This window comes from Centropristis striata, chromosome 1 (assembly GCF_030273125.1).
Source record: "Centropristis striata isolate RG_2023a ecotype Rhode Island chromosome 1, C.striata_1.0, whole genome shotgun sequence".
NCBI classification, from domain to species: Eukaryota; Metazoa; Chordata; class Actinopteri; order Perciformes; family Serranidae; genus Centropristis; species Centropristis striata.
Window position 1 is genome coordinate 39,401,557 of NC_081517.1, and position 23,831 is coordinate 39,425,387.

The 23,831-nt window shown below is 40.8% G+C and overlaps 1 protein-coding gene across 2 annotated transcripts in view; it reads right to left on the bottom strand.

Moving 5' to 3' along the window:
• The window catches only part of inpp4b (inositol polyphosphate-4-phosphatase type II B), a 180,557-nt gene that overhangs the window by 130,200 nt on the left and 26,526 nt on the right, over positions 1-23,831 (bottom strand). For both annotated transcript variants that reach the window (XM_059342057.1, XM_059342047.1), the window contains exons 3-4: positions 23,488-23,606; positions 15,006-15,122 (exon numbers count right to left, since the gene is read on the bottom strand). In XM_059342057.1, coding sequence (XP_059198040.1) covers positions 15,006-15,122; positions 23,488-23,606 — 236 coding nt within the window. The remainder of the gene's footprint in view (positions 1-15,005; positions 15,123-23,487; positions 23,607-23,831) is intronic.

Here is a 23,831-nt window from a genome sequence, read left to right on the forward strand (position 1 = left end):
TGTTTTATGTGAGGCTGTGTGAATGCTTTGAGCTATCTTTGATATCATCGGTGCAGTGATAAAGACTGAAAAACCACAGTGTGAGTTGTGAGTGTGCATGTCATTCATAGTGCAAGAGGTGAGCCTCAAACTGTAGCTTAAAAGCTCCGGCAGTACACTCACGCTGACTGTGTAGGAGTTTCCGAACCAGCTCTCCTGCCCGCTTCTGCTCCTCTGGGATAACGTAAAGTCCATATAGAACCTGAAATTTTGGATGGCTCACATCACCTTGACTTAGTAAACATCAAAATGCAGGAAACAGTAGGAGAAGTGCAACAGCCGCTAGCTATTTTTGTTCCTCAGCTCACCACAGCCATATTAGTTGCCTAAATGACATATTTGCCAGTTGATGTGGAACAACATCAACAAAAGAGGCGCCTGAACTAAATATACTGCTGATGTGAAAGAAGAATTTGTCCTTGGTGGCTATGATAGCAGATGAATAGATTTTTTGTTGTGGTTGTATACACTCATGAATAGCACATAAGATTCTTCAAAAAAGAGAGAGATAAGATCAAAACAAATATATTTGTAATTTCTGGGGAGGGAAAAATGCCTCTTTGAGATGTTTAAAGGTGTCCCACCCTCTTTGGGTGTGCAGAGACAATGTTGGCTGATTTCTGATTATCATATAATTCCATCTGCGCTAACAGAACGGAACAACAAAGCAGCGACAAGAGCCCTTCTGCCCCACACTCATTTACTCTTCCGTCCTCCTGGGTGAGGAGGAGAGGAGGAGAAAAGCAATGTGTCATTATCTAGATCAACAAAGTTACAAGGCAGACTGGTGCACAAGAGGTGATGCACTTTAATGTTTGCACGCAGCGATGCTCAAACTGAAAATTTACTGTCATAAAATGCTGTATTACATCTGTTTCAATTGACCAACTGTAGGGTTTTAATTGCACCCAGCATGACTATACAGTGCGCTGGCATCCACACACAGGATTACGAATGCTGTTTGCCTGCAGGCTTACACATGCATGTGTAGACACACAAAAAGCTCAAACACTGTACAAGACCCTGGCCTGACTGGCAAGCTCATCAGTGGCTCAGTTAGCCATGGAAAATAGCTGTCCACACACACACACACACACACACACACACACACACACACACACACACACACAGCCAACAAGCATCAGCACTTTCCACCAGTGCCTCTCAAAGGAAACCATTACACTGCAGAAACCCGCGGGAAGCCAGGCAGAAAGGGGATTTTCTCAAGCACTTTTTCTCTCTTCCTCTCTTTTGCAAAAAAAAAAAAACTTACACTAAACTACTTTTCCCTGAGAAAAAAAAAAGATTACAGTCAGCCAAGCGTTTAATTCACCTGTGACCCAGTAATTCATTTGGCTGATAATCTGCTATTGCAGGTGACACTAACAATCACTGATATGATGGGTAGAGAGGCGAGGGAGGGTTAGGAGAGGTATGGGTTGGGCTGATTGGTGGAGGAGATATTTGATTAAATTCTCAAATGAATAATGCATTATGAAATTGATCCAGACAAATCCCACCTTGAGGAGATTGGAGTGGGATTATAGAGGGAAGGGTTTGGGAAAGGTGATGACAAAGAGGAGGTTTTCCTGGGAAGGTGCACTTCAGCATCAAGTGGTTACCTGGTGCTTGATAAGACAATTTGCAATTCCCTATTTAAATGCATGTCAGCTCCATGCAGACAGAACATACTGTGAGTTACATGCACAGTGGTAGAGTATCTGAGATATAGCCCCAATAGTGTACCACAAATGTCCATAACCTTTATTATTGAATGGCCTTGAGAAAAAAACAAGCACAAGCAGTTTCTCTTTCCTCTTGAGTTTTTTCCGTTTGGAAGGCTTTTACAATTAATTACATCCTGATGTATTGCTGACTTTTAGAGAAAGTCAGTTTTTCCTACTGAAAAAACAAAAACAAGTTATAAACAATAAACTATACAAATGTAGTTTTGCCTTTAAAGAAGTAGTTGACATTTTTGGGAATACATTTATTCACTTTCTTGCAGAGAGTTGCATGAGAAGATTGATATCACTCTCTGTGTCTGCAGGGTAAATATGAAGCTGGAGCCAGCAGCCTGTAAGCTTAGCTAGGCCTAGAAAAAACACAGACTGTATAAAAGAAGTGGATGTAGCCACCATGACATCACCCATTGGTTTGTGGTCTACTGTTTTAAAGCCATGAGTCTTGCAGTTTAGCTGTCACCATCTTGGTTTTAGGAGACAACATAGAACACCCTGCTTTATCATCTATTTTACTCTAAGTGGGGCCATAATTCACTAAATGAATAACATGGTGTATTGAAGAAGATTTGAAACTAGCGATTGAGACCATAAACTCATTAAGAAAATGTCTACTGAAGTAATAAATCAAGTAAGGAGCGACTTTTTTTTGCTACCAGTACAGTGTCCCCCAGTTGGCCAGTAGGAAGAATGCAGATTATGACACTTCTTTTTTTATAGCCTATTAGAAAACAGTCTATTTTGCATTGTTTAAGCAGATAATACATAATATTTTGCTATCTTTGGATGGAGCCAGGCTGGTCATTTTTTTTATGTATTTAGTCTGTATGCTAAACTAAGCAAATGGCTGCTGGTTCCAGATTTATACTGAACAGACAAATACCAGATTGGTATCGATCTTCTCATCTACCTCTCGGCAAGGCTGTGACTAAATACATTTCCCGGAATGTTGAAGCATTTTGTCAATTATTTGGTTCTTTGTTCACTCCATCTTTCAACATTTTCTTCATGCTTTTATATTTACTCTACTGTAGACAAATATTGAAAGTACTTTATTATTCACATCCTTCTTTTAAAGTTTTCTTATACCCACGTGTTTGTGAGCATTTCCAAGTCACTCAAGTTTTCTGTTAATGTCTTGCAGTGCTACAAAATGCACCTCTGTAAACACTTAATTCATTGGCCATGAACCAACATCTCCAGTTAGGCTTCCTTGTGATCCATGTGTATAAATAGACTCTTTACTGGTGTACTTGTGTTAACTTGTGGCTTTACCCTGGGAAGAAAGGGCGTCTCCTTATGGCAACAGCACCAGACATCTGCTCAGCAGTTTTTATAAGTAATTAGCTTCTCTGCTTAGATTTACTTGGTTGCTTTTAATGAGCGTGCACTATTCCAACAACTATTTTATCGAATAACTGCTTACACCCTCACAACAAAAACCTAGAGTGCACTTAATTTTCAACAATTGTAAATATTCATTGGCGCAATGAGTCACTTTATTGAAGTGCATGTCAACACAGTGGGGGGAAACAATGTGGGAAAACAAAGTAATTATCTGGTGCCTTCCTAAATACAGTAAACAGGAGTTTGAAGTATTGCAAGCCACTGAAAATTGTATCATGACTGTGAGAAAGCACTTCATAAGCTCAGGCTTCGGAAAGAGCCTGAAATGGTTTTCCAACACTTCACTCCAGCGTGACACGTTACCCTGCTAACAGTCCATGGGGCTTTTCTGATGCCATGTGAGACATGTAGTGTTAACCTGACATGGCAGAGTGGGTGCTCAGTTGTTTAAACTTTCTATTGTCTGGGGCCAGGAACCATTTATTCCCGCCTCAATTGTCATCTGTCTGGCTCCAACACTTTTACAAGTGTGCTAAAGTTAACAGGATTTTCTGTTTAATAAGAAACAGCAGACAGTGCAGTGCTCTCAAAGCTTTGAGGCCAATCTCACCCTATCTGTGCATTACTTCACGTTGAAGAAGCACTTTAATTCATTACTATGTCAAATTTATCTGTCTTATGAAAGACAAATCCCATTCAGGTTTTGGAGGCCTGCCATAAAGTATATATTCTGAATCCATAATATTAAAAGCTGCCACGGTGTCTTTAATGATGAGCTTGATTTGCAGGCTGTGTTCACAAACAAGACAGACTTTACCCCTCTAATATTGGCCTGTCATCCATATTTTCCATGCAACTGGCCCTGGCTAACCCATGAACACGACTTTCCAGTTGCTTTAATGTAGCACTTAAAGCAAAACCCTCATCCAGGGGTGTTTTACTTCTTCCAAAGAGGAAGTTTTACCATTAACCACACAAGGTTGCTCTCTCCTTTCTCGCCTGATGTTTTATGCTCCCACTTTTGCTTGTAATGGGGCATGAAACGCTGAGGCCATTGGCGACATCAATCGGAGCAGTGTTAAAAACAAAATTAGAGGCTCAGTAATCAAGTGAATAATTAGTGAAGGCTGTCAAAGCGCTGAAACTTAAAGTAAGAAACAGAACTTGAAATCAAGGAGAATTTATGAAAGAGGACTTCCAAAAGAAACTGTGATGCCTGATGAGTATGGGGCAGATAACAGGGAGGCACTTCTCGGATTTGAAGAAGCAACTGGAGATTCACAGAAGTGTAATTGTATAATCCATCAAATACACTCTTTGTTGCCTGCCTGGGTGGAATGTGAAATTAAATGCACATAAATGAGCATAATTTATGATCAGTTGGAATGGGTGAGAGCAGCAAAACTTCTGAACTTCTGTGTACAGTATATCATATCGTGATCACTGAGACTGCAGCCCTTTTCCCTGACCAAAGAGAGGGAGTTTCTTCACATCATACCGTAGCTGCATGTTTAAAGACTTTCCCACACACCCACACACACACACACATACACAGATGTCCGCAGGCCACCCATCAAGTTCCCACTGTTATGATTTGCCCCCATCCGGGTGGCTCACTTGCCATCGTCATGATTGACAAATGTCAAAACCTGTCATCGACTATGGAGCTCATTCATCTCTGCTGTGATTGGCAGCAGTCCCACCTCTGCAAGCTCTTCACAAATTATTTCACAAGTGTGTGAAGGTCAGGCAACTCAGCCAGCTTGCTGATGAAGGCCTCGGTAGAATCTGTTATCATGTACACACAGTTGCATCTTTCACTTAAAGCTAAATTTGACTCGCTTATTCCTAGGAATATTTTTGGACTGGAGGAACATATGTCAGACAACGCACCTTTTCATTGTGTCTGCAGCACAAGAACTAGGAATGATTGTAGTTCTTAGAACGCCATTTTAAGGGACTTTTTTAGTTCCTATTTCAAGAGTACCTCCTCTCACAAGCACAAGAGGAACCATAAGGGAACCAAAGTGCATGTTGATTGATCCAGAGACATAAGTGTACCTTCATTGGTCTAATACAGACATGACCGCATCAACACTCGATGCAAAACACAAACAACATAGCATAATTTAAAGAAATGGAAAAAAGAGAAACAGGCTTTACTGACCATATATGAAAGATAACATGATTTGGACTTGAAAGCCGGCTGCCCTACACCACTTCAATATTCTTATTAGCAGTTCAAATGCAAAAAAAAAAAGAAGAAAGAAGAAAAGAAGAAGAGCCCTTGAAGGTATGCAGTTCTTGAAGGAGCTCCCCAGTGGGCAGGTCATCAGAGAGAGTCCCCAGAGCCATTTGGTCTGAAAACCCTTATTGTAAGGTTGAATCCAAATGTCCTGGGTTTCCATTTTGCCGTAATTGCCAGTGAAAATCTGTTGAAGTCTGGTATTTAAATCTCTCTGGACATCATCTCCGATTTCCCTTAGCTGCACGCTTCACTATTCCAAGCGTTACCAAGTCTGTTTAAATATAGTAATTGTTTCGAACATCCATAATAAGTGTTTCATTTTTGTAGTTGGCATTTGGAAAAACTACAGTATCTTGCAAGTACAGTCATAAATTGAAGTTTGGTGAACTCTGCACCCCAAGCAGACGCTCTGGACGTCTGCAGAAAGCTCGGGGTCCCTTGTGCACTGGATGAATCATGGATCAACACTCAAAGACTTCTCTGGAACACGCCTTCAGAGTCCGGGAGTCTCCAAGTGCGGCAAAGTCCAAACATTTGGATTCAGCCTTAGTCTACAGGTGGCTGCTGATTGAATCCCTGAACCCAGCCGGCTGAATCTGCTGGAAAGGTTAAAGAGCAGTGCTTCACCTCTTCCTCATTTTTACCACTGCGGTGCTTTTGGGTATGACCCATAACCCCAAACCTTTAACCCTTAAGTACACCAGTGGAGGCTCTCCGTGGCCAACAGATCTAACTATCAGACTTATGCAACAGGTGTCTGTATGAGGAGGTCGAGTGGGTCGTTCATTAATCGCAGGGTTGTGTTTCGATCCCCATCAGCAACACAGTGAACCCCAAGTTGCTCCCAATGGTCAGTACGGGTGAATGAGTGGCAAATTGAAAAGCACTCTGTCTGGTAAAGTAGTAAAGCACTTTAAAAGTGCAGTCCTTTTACTGTGGCTGGTTACAGGTGTGTAACTCTGAGACAGTAAGTCTCAAGAGTTAGTGGTTCTAAAAGTGGTTCTCAAGGAAAGCACTACTTTCAGTGTGTACCCTTAGTAAATAATAGTCAAAACATGCTTTTGCGTTCAATGATAATTTTCATTAAACAGTATTTTGAATTAAGGAAGGTGTCAAACAATGTTACAAGAAACAACATTGCTCTGAGATTAGAAAGACAATGACATAATTCTTTCTGTGTGTGGTTATACCAATTATAACATGAGTCATACACATTTTGGGCCTGAAAGTATGGAGGTTGGTGTGAATTTGGATAAAAATGTACCATAGCAAGCCAGTAAAACATAATCCATCTTAGATGTGCCAACTGCTAATTTGTTAAGACATTCTTTAATGGTTTAAATTATTTTGTAGTTACTGCACTGTGCCGTTGTAGGGGCTCTTAATATACTTGTATTTTGCAGAAAAGAACGACAACTAATTTAATAAAGCAGGACACACCTATGTATTGATTGGCTTTGTGACATTTTAATATACTGTGTTGACAGAACACTAATTGGACAAGAAAGAATGTGTCCATTAGCATGGCATGCATCCATTACAGCCGTGGACCTGATATTAAAATAGAGGGAAATGGTTTTATAGTGCTCATAGCCAAAGTAAAAGTACCATTAAACTATCTGACATTTTCTGCCTGGCAAGACCGCCAGCGAGCAAAAACAGAGAGAGGACACTAGTTTGGCTAATTTTAGTATTGCGGACTTGAACGGCAGTACTTTTCAGCACTTGTGACATTGGCTGACATTGCCACAGTGATGGTGAGGGAAGCAAAGTGGCCATCAGACAAGAGACAGTCCTTATCTGAGGACTCTTACTCTCGTAGGTTATCACTGCTCGGCTGTCCACCCAATCACTACCAAGACCTTTCTTGGATATCTCTGAGATTGGTTCTTGTAAAAGTGTGTTTTTGTGTTTCTTGGTGTGTGTGTGTGTGTGTGTGTGTGTGTGTGTGTGTGTGTGTTTCCTTCTAGCCCCTCTCTCACTGTCTGCTTGGTTTCCCTGTCCGCTTCCATTTCTCTCCCCCCTCTCTCTTTCTGGCAGTAAACTCGTGCACTTACAGAAAATTCCCACCACACTGACACTCATCCAGCTAAAAGCAAGTGGCTATGCCAAAAATATGTCAAGTCACCGCCTTTTACACATCATGATTATTGACAGGGCAGGATTAACTGAGGCCGGGATTCTCCATACTTCAGCAGTTCATAATTGGAGCGACAATTCACCATGGAACAGTGGCTGCTCAAACTGCCTCCTGAGATGTAGCTAATATCTGCCAGTCAAACAGTTCCCGAAACAGGTAGGTGGCAGATTAAGAGAATGTGCAACAATCACAACAGTACATATGGTATGGAGTGACTGAAAAGCTAACACAATGTCAAATCAGTTTATATCTATACAGGAGTTACATTTATATGGAATTTGAATTCAATTCAAAACAGAAAATTTAAAATATTTCTGTTCAGTCAACGGTAATGATGTCTAACAGAAGGAGACAATAGTAAATCATGTATTTGTGCAGTCTGCCTGAAAAGCATTTTTCTCAAGCAAATTCATCCACAGACTTGTAAGACAACAGTTGGTGATGCAAAAAATTTGAACGTTGGCTTCTGCCAGGATCTTGTCTGTCTAAATATTTTACTTAAAAATATATATATATATAAACTGAGCTAACCGAGCAGTTTCTTGTGGAGTAGGGTGGAAGTGATTGGGATCATTTTTTTATGTGTAAGACATGAGACTTAGAGGCTCAAAAATATTGCTTTCTTAGCTTTGTACAACAAAATGTTACAAATACATACAGTATATATACATTTACTGAATTGTTATTTATTATTAAAATAATAAATCGGCACTGGCAACTTGGTAAAAAATCTTCAAAATGATCAGGAACTACAATTCAAGTGTAAACTTTTATGCACCTACCCTCTCCTCAATTAAGTTGATTCTGTTATATGTTGCAGTGCTACTGATACCTTGAAATGATACTGATACCTTTGTAGATATTACAGGATGAGTAGAATTTTTTGTGTGTAGCGAATGTGAAATACCTTTGTTGTTAGCTCCCTCAGCTCGGTTGTCAACTTGGGTGTCCTCATTGCCACTGATACCCGATCCAGCTACTGAGTTAGTATCTGCCTAAGATCGGGTATCAGTATCGGATTGGTGCATCCCTTATGTCAAGTAATCAAATTCAAAAGTGTCTGTATCAAAGTGTGTAATTTAGCTGTAACTTTAAGTTTTCCTGAATAAGTGAGAAGAGATAAATTGTGTTGTTAATCAGTGAGTAAAATTATATTTTAGTGTCACTTTTCAGGATTTCATCTGTAAGCTCATTGAGCCAACACAGCATATGGTTTACAAATATGGAATTACATTACACTGGGCAAATGTGATGGGTTTTCAGATTAGTACAGGGCTGTGATATCTTGTTACGCATCATATTGAATTTTGTTCAATGTTTGTTCACTGATAATAACAATAATATGCTTCCGGGCTGTAAACAACTGGACTCATCTTGTGAGCCAAAACTTTAACTTCACAGAAACACAGACATTAATTATTCCTCTGACTTCAATGTTTTTAAAAACATAATTCTACAAGTAAAGCTCAAGACATCGCAATGTACAATGCATTGAAAAGCAAGATTTTAATAACTGTCAGATTGTTACAGTGATAACTCAATATAGTCATCATTTATATATGCTGAAAGTCAACTGAGGATGGTCTAATTGAATTTAACAAAACAGCATTGACAAATATTTAATGAAAAATGTTTTGTTTTGTTTTTTACCACCAGGGAAATGTTCTCAAAATCACATTTGAACTGGTATGAGAAGTTCAAGAAAAAGATTCAACAATATCCTAGCCTCCTCTCATACGACCTCTATCCAATTTTCTCAGTGTGTCTCTGTATGTGTGTGTGTGTGTGTGTGTGTGTGTGTGTGTTTATCAGGCTTGTGGCGGCCAGAGGAGAGGAAGAAATGGCCATTATAGTAACACAGTAAAATCCCCTCAGCTTGTGTTTTATTTGATTGAATACATTTTATGGCGGCTTTATGGAAATGACCGGACATGCACCACTTTCCTGTTTTACTCAGATGAGGTCTTTTGTTTGTCACACTACGGTGCGCATCACAGAAACCAATCAAATTTTCTCACTATGGCCCGTAACAGGGATGCAAACTGAAAAGTGCATTACACGTTCATTCCAGATTGTAGTGAGCAAAGGCAGGATAAATGAGGCTGTGATTAGAGAGAAGAGCTCTTCCAGAGGCAGCTGTCCTGTCCCTTTATGCCACCACAACACTCTGTAACAGGTTTGTACTGACAACAGACCACAGGTCTGTCATTAGCAAGGTGTCCTCGAGCCTCTTCACAGAGGCAAGTGAGCACAAACGTAATGCACCAAACACTAACAAATAATCATTTTTTTTCCCTTTTTCATGCTTTTAACTGAGATTTTTTTCTATCTCTTACCTGTCTCAGATGAGTCTTGCTCTGATTGCTGATGAACTTTCAAGATAATGACTGGCTACTGAGATTTAATCCAAGAGCCCTAAATGGCTCATCTGACCACATCTTCAACTCTCATCTCCAAAGCAGGTAAAAGCTTTTTTTCGTACTTGAAAACGCAACTAAAAAAGAAATCTATGTGCTTTTCTCTCGCCTGTATTTAAAACGTAATTATAATTCCCTGCTTTCTACCCTGACAGGCAGAGATGGATTTCTCTCATTCCTCATTTATACAATCTTTGAGACAAGATGCAGCAAATTAGTTAGACTTTGAATCATCTTTGTTTAAGTAATTATGCTCAAAGATTTGGCTAAGCTCATGTAAAATTGAGTGTGAACTGTGAAGTATACCTCTTCTCAGCCAGAGTGAATATTTCTTGATTCAGTGATCAGAATGCGAGCTGAAAGGGAATGTATTGCCCCTGGGAGCCATTCAAAGTGCAGTTGCAGGTAAGACATCAGTGACAAAGTAAGGCTAGCCTGTCATCCTTTGACAACTAGGGCTTGAGGGGGGGATCACTTACACCTGAGAGATATCTAACCCGGTATTACTCCTTCTCACACCTCCACTCCCTCACTTATCGTTCTCTCAGCCCTGTGCGTGTTCTCAAATATTCATGACCATGCAGCCAGTGTCATCTTAGAATATCTAAATGGGAAGCCCAAGGCAGAAGGAAATCATCCTACTATGAAATTCTTCGGTCCTCGACGAATGTTAAAGCAGCCATCTATAAACCTCGCTCCATCAGTTCCCTCCCCCTCAACGTTACGATTTCTCCCTTTCTTATTTCCACTCCAAAACTCTCGTGGTGAATAGACATGGCATATAACGTAAAATGGCAAATTTGCAAAGTCTTTCTTTTAATAAATATTCAGCGCTTGCCATATGTGCTATTTGCTTTCCATTGCAGTGAATCAGCTCGTGGCACAACATCTGCTACGGGAGCTGAAAGTTATATGTAAAACTTTTGACAGCTGATTTGTAAAACACATATACACACACGCAAATACAGCAATTTGCCCCAATGCTCTTTCTCTCTCCCTTTCTCTCTCTTAAAAAAAAAAAAAGCAACATTAAATGACTGAGCCCTGGCTGAGCGATTCCTGATCTGCCACTTAAGCGGCTGGGGGCTGACGCATTGTGCCAGCTCATGTTCAGGGTCATGCCTGTGTCACTTAAAGACTCTCTAATGAGACCCAGACAAGCACACTGTGCCCAGCCGAGCGGAGCCGAAAAATCTAAAAGCCAACCACAGCACGAGAGCACTGGTGTCTGAAGGGAAAAAAGTATTGCTACAACTACATGAGGTCTACTAAGACAAAGGGAAAGTGCTTTGTTCTTCTTCTTTTTGCTACAAAAGGTTGTGATACTTTTTTTTTTTTAATGGCCAGAGAAAGTTTTGATGCAGTTTGTAATTCAAAACTGTGGAGATGAGTGAAGAGTTTGAAAGGCTCAACAGCACCTGTCCTGTAAGGCTGCTGGTTCAGCCTTAAGCTCTCAAAGCCAAGCTTGAGTGAAATGCTGTGTTGTGTATCTGTGATATTCTTGACAGACTGACAGGAGCTACTGAGAAATATCACTCAAAGAAAGACAGGATGGAAGACAGAGAGACATTCAAAATCCCAAATTCTCAAGCAGTTAATAAAATAAACAATTTTATCCAGTACCTGTCGTTATAGTACCCTTAGAGAGCACCTACATAGGAAAACTGCCTGTTTTTTAATATAGCTCTTCTTATAAACTTGAATCTAGGTGGTAAATATTTTACCAGGCATCAGTAAAATATCTTTATATCCAGCCATTAGCTTCCTTGGCCACATTTTTGTTTAGTAAAACCTCTGGTTTCAATGCACTGAAATGCCCCGAGGAAGAAGGCGAGGAATGAATGGGGAGTTTATACGGTGTTCAGTTCACATGGGTGTTGTAAAACATGAATATTCAATACATACCTTAGATTAAACTATTGTTTCTCCCCATTTCAAACAAATTCCATTTGGGATTAGGTTTCACAGCTGAATTCAAATGGATAAATGAATATATAGCAAGATACACAAATTAAGGCCATTCCACAAACATACAAGCAAGTAGTGTGCCATAAAAATTCATATAAAAATAAGTACATATTGTAAAATACTACATAACTTTTGTCTACATTTTTATTTCATTTTATGGCTGATTGCAACCAACTAAATACCCTGAATACTTAAGTTTGTAGAAGTCAAGTAAAGTTTATTTATATAGCACATTTCATACGACAGTTGTGACTCAATGTGCTAAGAACCTAGCCTTGCTAACACCAGACTAATCTCAAATGAGATCTGGTCTGGGAACCAGCCTTTCATTTCTCCGTAGAGGAGGTGTGGTTTACGATCCTCCGGAGCTGTTTATTGGGCGCTTAGAATGTCTATCAAAGCGTCTGTAGGTAGCTCTTAGCCAATCGAATCAGTTATACCAGATGACGTAGTAGAGCAACAGAAATTGATGTTTGTTGTGTGTGTGTCTGTGAGAGAGTGTTGCTTGCTGCGTTGCTTCTCCAGTTCTCGCTTTCTGCAAGATTATTTATTTTCACGCTTTATTCCCCCTCATGTCATTCAGCCACACACATCCACTGATTTTATGGGCAATAAACAAGCTGCTGCGGGTCTCTTGGTGGCTCCGCTGTCCCCCGGCTCGTAGCAAGATCACCGGCGTAACAATAGCGGGGCTAATAGCTACCGCTAACGCCGTAGCGTAGCGCTACCGCCATTAGCACAGCTACCGAAACGCTGGTGATCTCGCTACGAGCCGGGGGACAGCGGAGCCGCCGAGAGACCTTTCGCCTTTCAGCTTTCGCTCTAAACTATTTAAAACACCATCTACAGCTAAAGAGAGTTTTGCGTCTGCTGCAGCCATGTTGGATCCGTAAGAAAACTACAAGCTTCCGTCTGCCGGGTAGTACGCGTCATGGTCTTGCCGTCCCTCCCCGCTCTGTGATTGGATCCCTAAAACAGGGCTAAGAAACGGCCCTGGTTTCCAGACCCCTTGGCAGTTCGAAATGAAATCGAGCGCGCAAGGAAGTCTGGGTATACCCAGGCTACTAAGAACCTATGGTGGCCTTCAGGTGACGTAAAAATGAAAAAGGTCAGTGTTTTGTTTGTTTATTCTGGGCTCCTGTAGAATCATGGCAAACTCTCCCTATACAGGTATTAAGGGCTTGTTCTAAGGTAATGAAAACACATTGATTCTTAGTTACAGGTGATAATACACTAATAAAAACATACTTATGAATATTATTTTCAATTTCTTACAGTAGGTTCACTCAAATCCTTCACACTGGTCACATTAGTGTTACCAATCACTTTCAAAGAACTGGTGAATTGAAACACTTTGTCTGCTGAAACTTGATTCAAGCTCAGCAGCAAACTCAGGGAACATGCTCAAAACCAATTTTTGCAACAGTTTTCTGGCACAGCAAGGTGCAATCTGGAAAAGAAGCTGCAGCAGGATGAATACATTACTAGCTGGACGGATATATTATCAGCAGGTGGAGTTTGTATTAGCCTCATATCAGCTCCCCTCTTTCCTTTTATTACCGGGAAACAGGAGTCCAGCCCCACTTCTCCGAGGAGAACACTGTCTCCAGGAGATGCAGAGTTGCACGGCACACATATACATTGTCCCACATACTAACATATGGTGCACCAAATATGCATGCAAGACCAAATTATATCCCCTTTACAGCAGAATGTATGTCTCAGGATTCAGAATTGCATGCAGTTAGTTTATATGTCAGATCTTGTGCAGTTAGGAAACTAAATATTCTATTGCTATTAAAAATATACATCTTTTACCTGAGCTTTTATTAAGTCATATGGGCATGTTCTGTAGGAAAAATCTGGGCGTTAATGTGACTGCTTGAACTGAAATTTCCCCATAATAATCCAATTGATGGAAATTAAGATATTATTACAATTATGCAGACGAAATAGTGTTTTGAGTTGCTTCAAGGAAAAAAAATTCCCTTGATGTTTGAAGCAGCTCAGGACGCATCTTGAAGATGCTTCCTGTATTCCAGATGATTTTCCTGTATAAACAGATGGGCTAACTAATCTGGTGTTTTTAAAAACACAAAAGCCAATTGTCCTTTTTTGGTACAGCTTGGCGTTATATCTGAAGATTAAAGCATAAATAAAGATAGATGTTTGACGTGTGCATAACTATAACCTCCTTGTTGAATTTGTGTGGAAACAACAAAATATATAATCATCTAGACAGGAGGGGAACAATACAGATTCAGGCTGAAACAAACAACAAATTGCACAATCCACCCATCTTGATTTGTTTCAAGCTATGAAACAACTTAACATTCATTCTGCAAGTGCAAAAAAACTGACAGCAAACAAAAATGACTTTGAAACAGAGTTTGTGCAACTGCTGGTGCAAAATCAGAGGCCTAAATGTGATTTATTTGCATATACTAACCACTGCAATGACGGAGTCCTTACTCATCATAAAGTTCATGAATGTTTCATAGTAAGTGATGCCAAATTAAGATCTTGGCACCCGGGGTTGAGTGGGGTGCTTGATTATGATCATGCCTACACCCACAGTGGAGAGCCTGTTATAAAGTCTGTTTAAAATGTCTGAATCAGAGGGCCCGGCCCATTCAGGATTCTATGCCTGGCTCTCTTTCCTATTCCCACTGATGTGCCGGCTGGTTTTCCCACAGGACTAGCGCCAAAGGACGGGCTGCCATGCTCAGATGCTCATCGAAGGCTGCACACCCTTTTCCTTCAAAACTCAAGGCTAAGGTCTGAGCCTGCTGAAATGAATGATTACTAAGATGGTACCATAATTTACTGCCTGCTATAAATCAGCACATAATTCTTCGCACCTCAGAATGTGTGGGACAAATATAAACATAATGAGATTCTGCTGCAGGTTTCTCGCGGCTTTTCATGTTCATCCTCTGTAAAGTTTAAAGCTTGGCGCTGCACAACCAAAACACATGAAGGATGACTGCTTCACGGATGGCTTTGAACATTTTCTCATTATCATCTCCGTCTCACACAAACGCTAGATTCTCAACATGCGAACATACACCAAACACACAGAAACACAACAACAGTTTACTCACAGATTCCTGGCTCTTGTCCTTTGCATCATACACAGTTAGCTTGACTAGTGTCTCCGGGCTAGCAGGATACTCTGAAGGGAAGGTCACCCCCGTCAGAAACAGCGGGTCTTTGTTCGCCTGTCAGAAAGAGGGACAACACAGAAACAGGGTAAGACACTTTATGTGTGTGTGAATGAGTGGTGGTGTGTACCCTTATATGCACATTTGCACTGCAGCACACATGTTGCAAAAAAAAAAAAAGGCAAGAAGCCGAAGGGATTGAAGGAGGGAGACTTTGGTGGGTAAATGAGCCAACAGCTGGGCTTAGTCGGTCCTCCTCCTCTTTCTTCCTCCTCCCGGCGTTTCTCCCCACTCTCGCCTCCCCTGCTGCCTCTTCTGCGCGCAAAAAGGGAGAAGATAGAGCCCTCCCTGGTGGGTCTACCTGGAGCTCTGGCGTAACTACAGTCTCCCAACTGGGACTGCAGGCTATGAGCAACAAATGTTGACAGGTATGTTGGCAAAGTGGCAGGGTGGCAACAGGATTAATCCAGTATCCACAGCAGCCAGTGTTGGGTTTTTAAACATACCACATAATATTCACTCACAACCTTTCTGTGAATCACAATACCCAGTCATCACCTGTAACTTGCATGCCTTTTGAACTGCAGGGCTGCTTTTTTTCTGTGGCCTGCAGAGACCTTTCACTACACCATAAAAATGTCTTAACGAGGTTGTTACTGGTATTTACTCATTTCAAAGCCTTTCAAATACCACTGCAGTGCCACCAATGTGAAGACTTGTATTTCACTTGTTTCGCCTGTTAAGCTTCACCTTTTGAGATGGATTTTATGCAAGGAGAATCACAAAATAAGGACGGTTTCTCTGCCAGTATCTAGGTTATGTCCATTGTTTCAGGAATGTCCTAAAAAAATATTCATGACAGTGGCTAATTAAGAAATTCTTATTCTAAGAAACCTTTTTTGCTGAGTATGAAACAGTCTCAATGAAATACTGATGCCTCTACATGACCAACAAAAGCAAACAAGAGCATCAGCAAAAATATCGGCTATTTCTGTCATTGTTTCTGTAACAGTAACCGGGTCTGATGCCAATTCAATCCGACGAAAATCATTCAGGTTCACCAACAGCTCTTTCAGCTTGGACCTTAGTAAGGCCTCCGCCTGTTGATGGACCCAGATCTGTCCTTATGCTGCCTTCAACCTGCAGTTGGAGCTCCGCTGGGAACGGATTCTCCCTCGGGCCAGGAGCAAAGCTGCTCCACCTACTTCCTGAGAGTCAACATCACACTGCTGAAGGCCCACGCCGTATTCCTTGGCCCACTGGAGGGAAGAGAGGCACGAAACAACTGGAACTAAGAATGAGCAAGGCAGACGGTCTGGCCCGGCCGTAGTAAAAAAAAGTTTCCTATCGGGAGTCTGGTACTCATGGTTTCTTGTACTTGCTCTACGCAAAAATCTAGTTTTCGATGTTACTTGCCAAGTAACTGCTGCGTCTGCTGGATTTGTAAAGATTTGTTATGATCTTTAGTAGTTAGAGTTTCAGCTGGCTCAGATGGATACCTTAGCATTGTGTACATTGTTTTTGAGCGATGTACACAATATGCTATAAATCTTAATATAAGTGAATTGTAATGCACCGGAAGCTGAGGGGCTTTTCTGGGAAGACTCAAGGATTGTTTAGCCATTTGGTGTTGACTACTTGAACCAATTCAAAGCACTTTGTGTTTACACTGGGGGCTTCCTCTTCCTCTGCTCTGCTCTGATGGGCGTCTCTACAACGCAGCCCTCTGGGACCGTGTGGGGACAGGCTGGGGAGTGGTAATGAGACTGACACAGACAACCTGGCAGACATGAATAAATGTATGGACACACCCTTAAGTTAAAAAACAAAAAGCAAAGACCAAAGAAAGGAAGACTGGTTTAAGTTTAAGGTTTCAGTCAATATTAATTATAATGGTCAATATTTTTGCATATACTGATATTAGTGAAATACTTTTACTAGTGTACAGAGTGATATATTATGTTCCATTGAACTTGTAAAACAAATAGCTAATTGGTATTACCCCATTGTTAGTTATTAGCTGAATTTGCTAGGAATGATTAATTTGGACAGCAAATAAATCAAATGTTTATCTAAAATTATATCTCAAATGTGATTTCTCTCAAAGTCAATAAACAATAATAATGAATATAGTTATACGCACATCACTTAAACCAACTAATTTTCAAATCACAAATGTTATTAAACAGATATTTCTATCCCAGTCAGGTCTGATGTCAGAATGTTTAAAAATGGATAAAACACCCTCTGTTACTCCACTTAAATTCATCTGTAGATGAGAGTCAGTGCACAGGTGTTAGGCTTGCCTGCACAATGGCTGATTGTTGCATTAAAAAGCTGTTTGTTATTCATAGACTAGACAAATACTAAATTAATCTATCAGTATAATGGTAGCCAGGGTCCAAAATTAGCAAAGGCCACCCCTGAAATTAAAGTAGGCAGCCTTGGCAGATCAAATAAATAAGGTCAGCCGCCATTGTTGGGAAGCTGAAATAAGTCTGTTTCACAATAAACTCTCAGTACTACAACTCAGGAATTGATTAGGGTTTTATATTACAGCACCCACTAGTGGCAGGAGCATTTTCACTCTAACTTCAAAGAGAGTCCGCAAGTATCCTACGTGGAGTAGATCGTCCTACAAGAACAAAAATTAAGAGTGCAATGGAATGCTAAAGAAAAAATTCACAAATAAGAAGGTGAGGAGAAAGTGGCTTTTTTATGACAGCAACACCAACACAATGAGTTGCAGGGACAGTTTGTCGACAAATAGGAGCTGCTTGTTTTGTTTTTTGTTCCTTTTAATCATATGCAGTTTAACGGCCTGCCGGTTGAAAAATATTTTGACTGGTGACTTTTTTCTCAGTTTACCAGCCACTGGCAAATAGACTAAAATGCTAATTTTGGACCCTGACTGCAGCTCAGGTAAGACTGACACCAACAAGCCTGGAGTCATTGGCTACAATATGGGGTGTCAGGAGGATTGGGAGCCAAAGCATGAAGCGCCCTAAAAACAGCAGTGTACTTAACACACACACACACAAAGACAGAATTATGTGTTCAACCAAGCGCACACACACACAGAGGGAATACACCTCCTCGCCGCACCACTAACCCCGCTGATCCTTTCCGAAATCTTCCATGCGCTGACAGAGGGGAAATAAAACAAGTGTATCGCTCCTTGTTTCAGTCTCTCTAGACATGGTAATACCAGTCTTGATGCCCGGTGCCATTTTGCAGCCCAGGCATGAAGCTTTGTGGTTTGTGTTACTAACATCCTAAACACACAGTCTGATTCAGCACAGCGGGTTCAGACACAGTGGAACCAGTGCGCCGCTTTGAGCTCAGTGCAAAGCTGGATATATATCGGTACTGTACACTAACAAAAAGACAGACAGACCCATTATATTCAAGAATGTGCAGGTACACACACACACACACACACACACACACATAAGCCCTTACGCCTCCCTCACTGGCACGCTGAATAGGCCTCATTCAGACTTACCAGCATGGTTGGCAGCCTCAGCTGCGGCTGAATCTTCTTAGCGCTACTGATGGGCTGAGATGAGCTAAAGAGTTAAGCCTGTCTCCATTTACACTGAGAAGTAAGCCAGTCTGTCATACAAGTGGTCAACATATGCTATGGGAGACAGCTGCCCCTCTCTTGTCTTTTTGTCCGTTTGGGTTGCAAACCTCAGTGGAATGGCCAATTGAGGCCATTAGAGGGTGTGTATGTGTGTGTGTTTGTGTGCGATTAGGTTGGAGGGGAAGTACGAGTATTCTGGCATGAGTCTCGCTACACTGGAGGTTTTTCTCCCTCCCTTGACCACTCATAATTACACACACACACTAGACTTTTTGGACTCGCTCCAGGCAAGGGGCTCTTCGCTTGACTAGCATGACATCAAAGGCTGTTTCATCCCCTGGCTTGGCGTGACGTCAAATCCCCTGGAGTACCACCACCCCTGGACCCACTGCCCATGTTTTAGGAAAGGGATTTTCCTACAAGATACTAGATAGCATTCTTGTGTCTCCAGCTTCAAATACAATTTGCTGAAGACGTTTGCTATTGCACTTTAAAGAGATTTAGAGGGCTTTAGATTTTCTACTTAAGTTGTCACTGGTCCTTTCTGTTTCAGCAACAGTAGATTAAGATACAGTACCCACATTGAGACATACACTCGCTCTGTGGAGATAAAAAGGGTCTGCTTTTTGTGGAAATATGGCACTGTGCCCCAGTTACATAGCATACAGTGTATTTTTAACATCTACGTATGTTAACGATGTACTATTTGAGAAATCAGAATACAAGAAATTAAAGTACTTTACTGTGTTTGTACTTATAATAATGAAACAAGGCATCAATCAGTGTTGCCAGATTAGAAAAATCAAACCTGCCCAACTGACAAAAAATGTGTCCCTTTTCTTATTTCAATGCATAAACATAAAACATAGTCTTCCCTTACTGCATGTGAACATTAAAGGCACAATGAGTGGGATTTTTCTACAATTTTTTTAAAAATATAAAAATAGATTTATACAAAAATAATCCCTTTCAATCATTACTCACAACCCACTAGAAGTGTGTGATTGCGTATGTAACTGGAGAGTAGCTGCCCTTCACCTCTATTTCCTCTTTCCTTTTTATTTTGCTGTTAGGGAATCAGCCTTTGGGCACTGGGTGTAGAGCCCCTAGCCACAGCGCAAAAGTGTGAGGGCTAGACTATAAAATGTAACAACAAGTAACCAGATAGTAAGAATGCAACAAAGTGGATGCTACAAAAATGGCGGGCACAGCGTAGAAAAAAAACAACTATGGCAAGGCGAGATGCACCGTTGGTGTTGTTGAGCTGGAGAGGAGGAGCCAACTTTACTGTTGTGTTTTCAAACTGTAATGGATAAATCCTACTCATTCTGTCTCTTAGCTTTACCATGTCTTTTTGTTACAAGTCATTACGCACCAAACATACTGAATTCAGTGCTCTGTCAGAAGAAGAGGGTCAAGTCATTAGCCTGACTTTTCCTCAGGGGAAAAACAAATGGTGCAAAATGTAACCTAAATTACTCCGAGCTGCCCAAAACTATTTTTACCCTCCCAGTTGGGCAACACTGGCACCAAAAGACTTCTAGTACTTCTAGAAGGTCTTTTTGTTTGTTTCAACCTTATGATGCCTCTGTCAGTTGTGAATGAATTACTCAGATATTAAGTAAGTAAAGTAAAAGAAATGTAGCCATACCACAATGCACCAAAAGTAAAAGTACTTAATAATCTATAGTAATAATCTATATCTAAGATCTATTACTGTTGGTTCTTGTTTTCTGTAAGGACCAGAGGTTTACGGTCTACAGTCAACTGTCACCATATATTAAAAACCAAAAAATGTTAATTAATATTCATACTGACCTATTTAACCCTTAATAGGTCACTCATTGAAAACAAATTTCAACTCTAAAGAATATTGGAGGATATTACATACAGCCAGAATGTGTAAAGAAACATACGGACCCAGGTGAGGGGGGTAATATTTAGTGAAATTAATTTACGAGATTAAAGTGGCAAATCTACCAGGAAAAAAATGTGCAGATTTATGAGATTTAAAGTGGTGAATCTGCGAGAAAAAAGTAGCTTTTTCCCCCCACTTTTTTCTCGCAGATTTGCCACTTTATATCTAGTTAATTTGAAGCTACCAAATATGGTTCTTCGCCCGATAAAGGGTTAAGCATACTTTATTTGTCACATTTCTAATCTGATCACACTACATACTTTTAACACAGGGTAACACACTGTGTTATGCTTTGGTTCTGTGGCAGTTAAGATATATTTAGAGGCAGTCTCTTCTATAAAATTGACTTTTTCAATAAATAACACCTGGAGAGGTCATTTATTTAAACTACAGAGAAGTAAAGTCCAGATCCAACATGATTAAATGCTATCCTGTTCTTTTTATTTGACCCCTGTCTTGTGATTCATGAGTAAGACTAGAGAGGGCTTTGTAGCAGCTGGCTTGTTCCATCATTTATCTTCTAAATTAAACCCTTATATCATATACCGTGAATTCCTGATCGCACACCTACTACACCAGGCGGATAATGCCGAACCTTTCATATGACCAAGACTCCAATCAGTGTCCAGCAAAGCCGGCCGCAGCTGTCAGGAGCTGGCATCCCGGGAATGTGACAAACAGGAGAAACACAAGTGGCAGTTGAGCAGTCTTCACATTCATTACACACACACAGCGGGGCTCCCCAGCACACACACATGCACATATATACACACACACACAGATCCACCTTTGGCTACACAGGTTAATGAACATCTGCTGCTGTGCATGTTGGAAGGCAATGTATGAATGGAAAACCCTTCTGGTTAACACTGTCCTAACAAGTGACCTCTGTTCTGCCTAACAACACAGTTGCACTTCATTCGAAGAGGATTTCAAAGTCACGCTGCATTTTGTCAATGCTGTGCTGCCTGCAAGTCAAAATAACTAAATATTACCGGTCGGTTTAATCTGATTTCCGTGTGAAGTGTTATAGCAGATATCTTCAGTTATATTACACTATCCGGACTAATAAAATGAATATATGGCAGAGAAAACTCCTCATACTATCTTAAAACAGCTCTTATGAGGCTGCAAACCTCTCTTTTAAAACAGACTTGTAAAATCACACAGAATGCACACATACCCGGTTTTTGTGGAGACGAAAGCAGTCCATATCCTCTGATCCTACTTCAAATCCTGAACATTACAGCCATGAAATCAGAACTCCAGCCGCACTCACAGTGTCTGCAGAGCCGGCTGAGCCAGCATACAGTATCCTACCACATCCTGTGTTTCTACACACACATGCTCAAACACACACACAGTGCTGTTTCCCTGACAGGGCCGAGGGGAAAAAGCAGTTGAAGTGCAGTCTTTGAAAGAGACGATTATGCCCATTTAGCTTTACTGGATTAGGAGGAAAAAATATGCGTCAGGAAACTTTGCCCTCATATGAGGAGAGAAAAAAAATGTGTGTGCGCGTGTGTATATGTGTGTGTAAGTGGGTGTGTCGTAGTGGGACGGGGGGCAGCTGTTGCTTCCCAAAAACACTTGTGTGACTATTGCCTTGGCAACACTACTGTCACACTGGAGGTAATAAAAGAAGCATTTAAAGAGGTTAAAAGACCACAAAAACACTCTCACTGTACGGAACTCCCACGGTTTAAACCCCCCCCCCCCCCCCCCCCCCCCCCCACACACACACACACACACACACACACACACACTGTACATACTGAGAGATGTTACTGACTCACACTTTTATCAGGGCTTGTCAGTAACAAAGTACATCTACTTGAGTACTTTATTTAAGTACATTTTTACAGAGTATCTGTTCTTTATTGAGAACTATGTTTTGTTGTTACATTTAAAAGACAAATATTCTACTTTTGACTACTACATTTTGTGAATGGGAGAAAAAAAACAGTCACAGTAAACTAGTCTTCCTACGCCTATCAGTCAAGTTTTTTTAACAGTGTAATTTTAACATAATGGTACTAATGATGCCTATGTCAGATAAAGATGAAAATTCCTCTGCACCAGAGCAACCATGGCCATATCTGAAATGAAGAAAGATTCCTAACCTTTTAAATGTTTTCACAGTAGAAACTCCGACCCTGACTGACTGAAATTGCTGTCAAGCCTGAGATAGCATGTTAAGGTAGGTAAACCTTGTGAAGTCATCTGTGATTATAGTAGTTGTAGTTTTTTCTTCTATGGTGGATTAAATTACTTTTGACATGCAGGATTTGCCCGCTAGGTTGTCGTATTGGGATCAGAGCATGTGTGAATCCACTGCTGACTAATAATTAGCAAGCAAAAATGCCTATTTACTGATTAAAGCCCATTTCAGAAATATATGTTTTAATTTTGTCAAATAAACGCAGTATTATTAGTAGAGATTGATACCAAAACCCAGTATTAAACAGCCCCAGACCTTTTGTCAATTCAATGTTTCTTAATATTTAATCAATTGATTTAATTATGCGCATTTAGTAAGCTACCCTGCCATTAAAAATAAAGTGTACTTTTGAACACTTTTAAAAGCAATTATTCAAGAACTTTAAGACGAGTCAAAATTTGACTCGAAATCCTTCGCTTGTATTGGAGTAATATTTGTCAAGGAGCATCAACACTTTGACTCAAGTAATGGAGTTGTGGAGCACCACTGACTGACACAGTAAAAAGAAAGTTAACGTTCATTGTCTGTTCAAGGGGAAAGATGAGGGGAAAAAAGTTGAGAAAAAGGAGGGCAGACCGAGAGAACACCATCCAAGACCCAGTGACCCAGAGACACAGTGAAAAAAACAAACATCAAAGGTCGGAGAGAGGCAGAGAGAGGGTGGTGCATGTGTGTGTGTGTGTGTGTGTTTCCTTACCTCCACTATCTCTGTGCAGGCATGAGAGACCAGGTTCTGCTTGTGGGGATCTATGACAGCCACCTGGACCAAAGCATTGGGCTTCCTGTCCCTGCCGGAGGTCACCAGATCATTACAGGCTGCAGAGAACGGGGAGGGAGGGGGGGGGGGGGGGGGGGGGGGGGGGTGATGTAGGGTGATGTAGGGAGGAAGGACAAATCAAGATCAGATGGTGAGATTTTTCTTTATGATAACACACATGAGTGACACAAATCACATGACACTGAGTCACAGACTCAGACAGCAAGTAAACAGGAGAATAACGAGGAGAAAACCGCTAAGTTCAAGGAGCAGGGTTTCCCCCA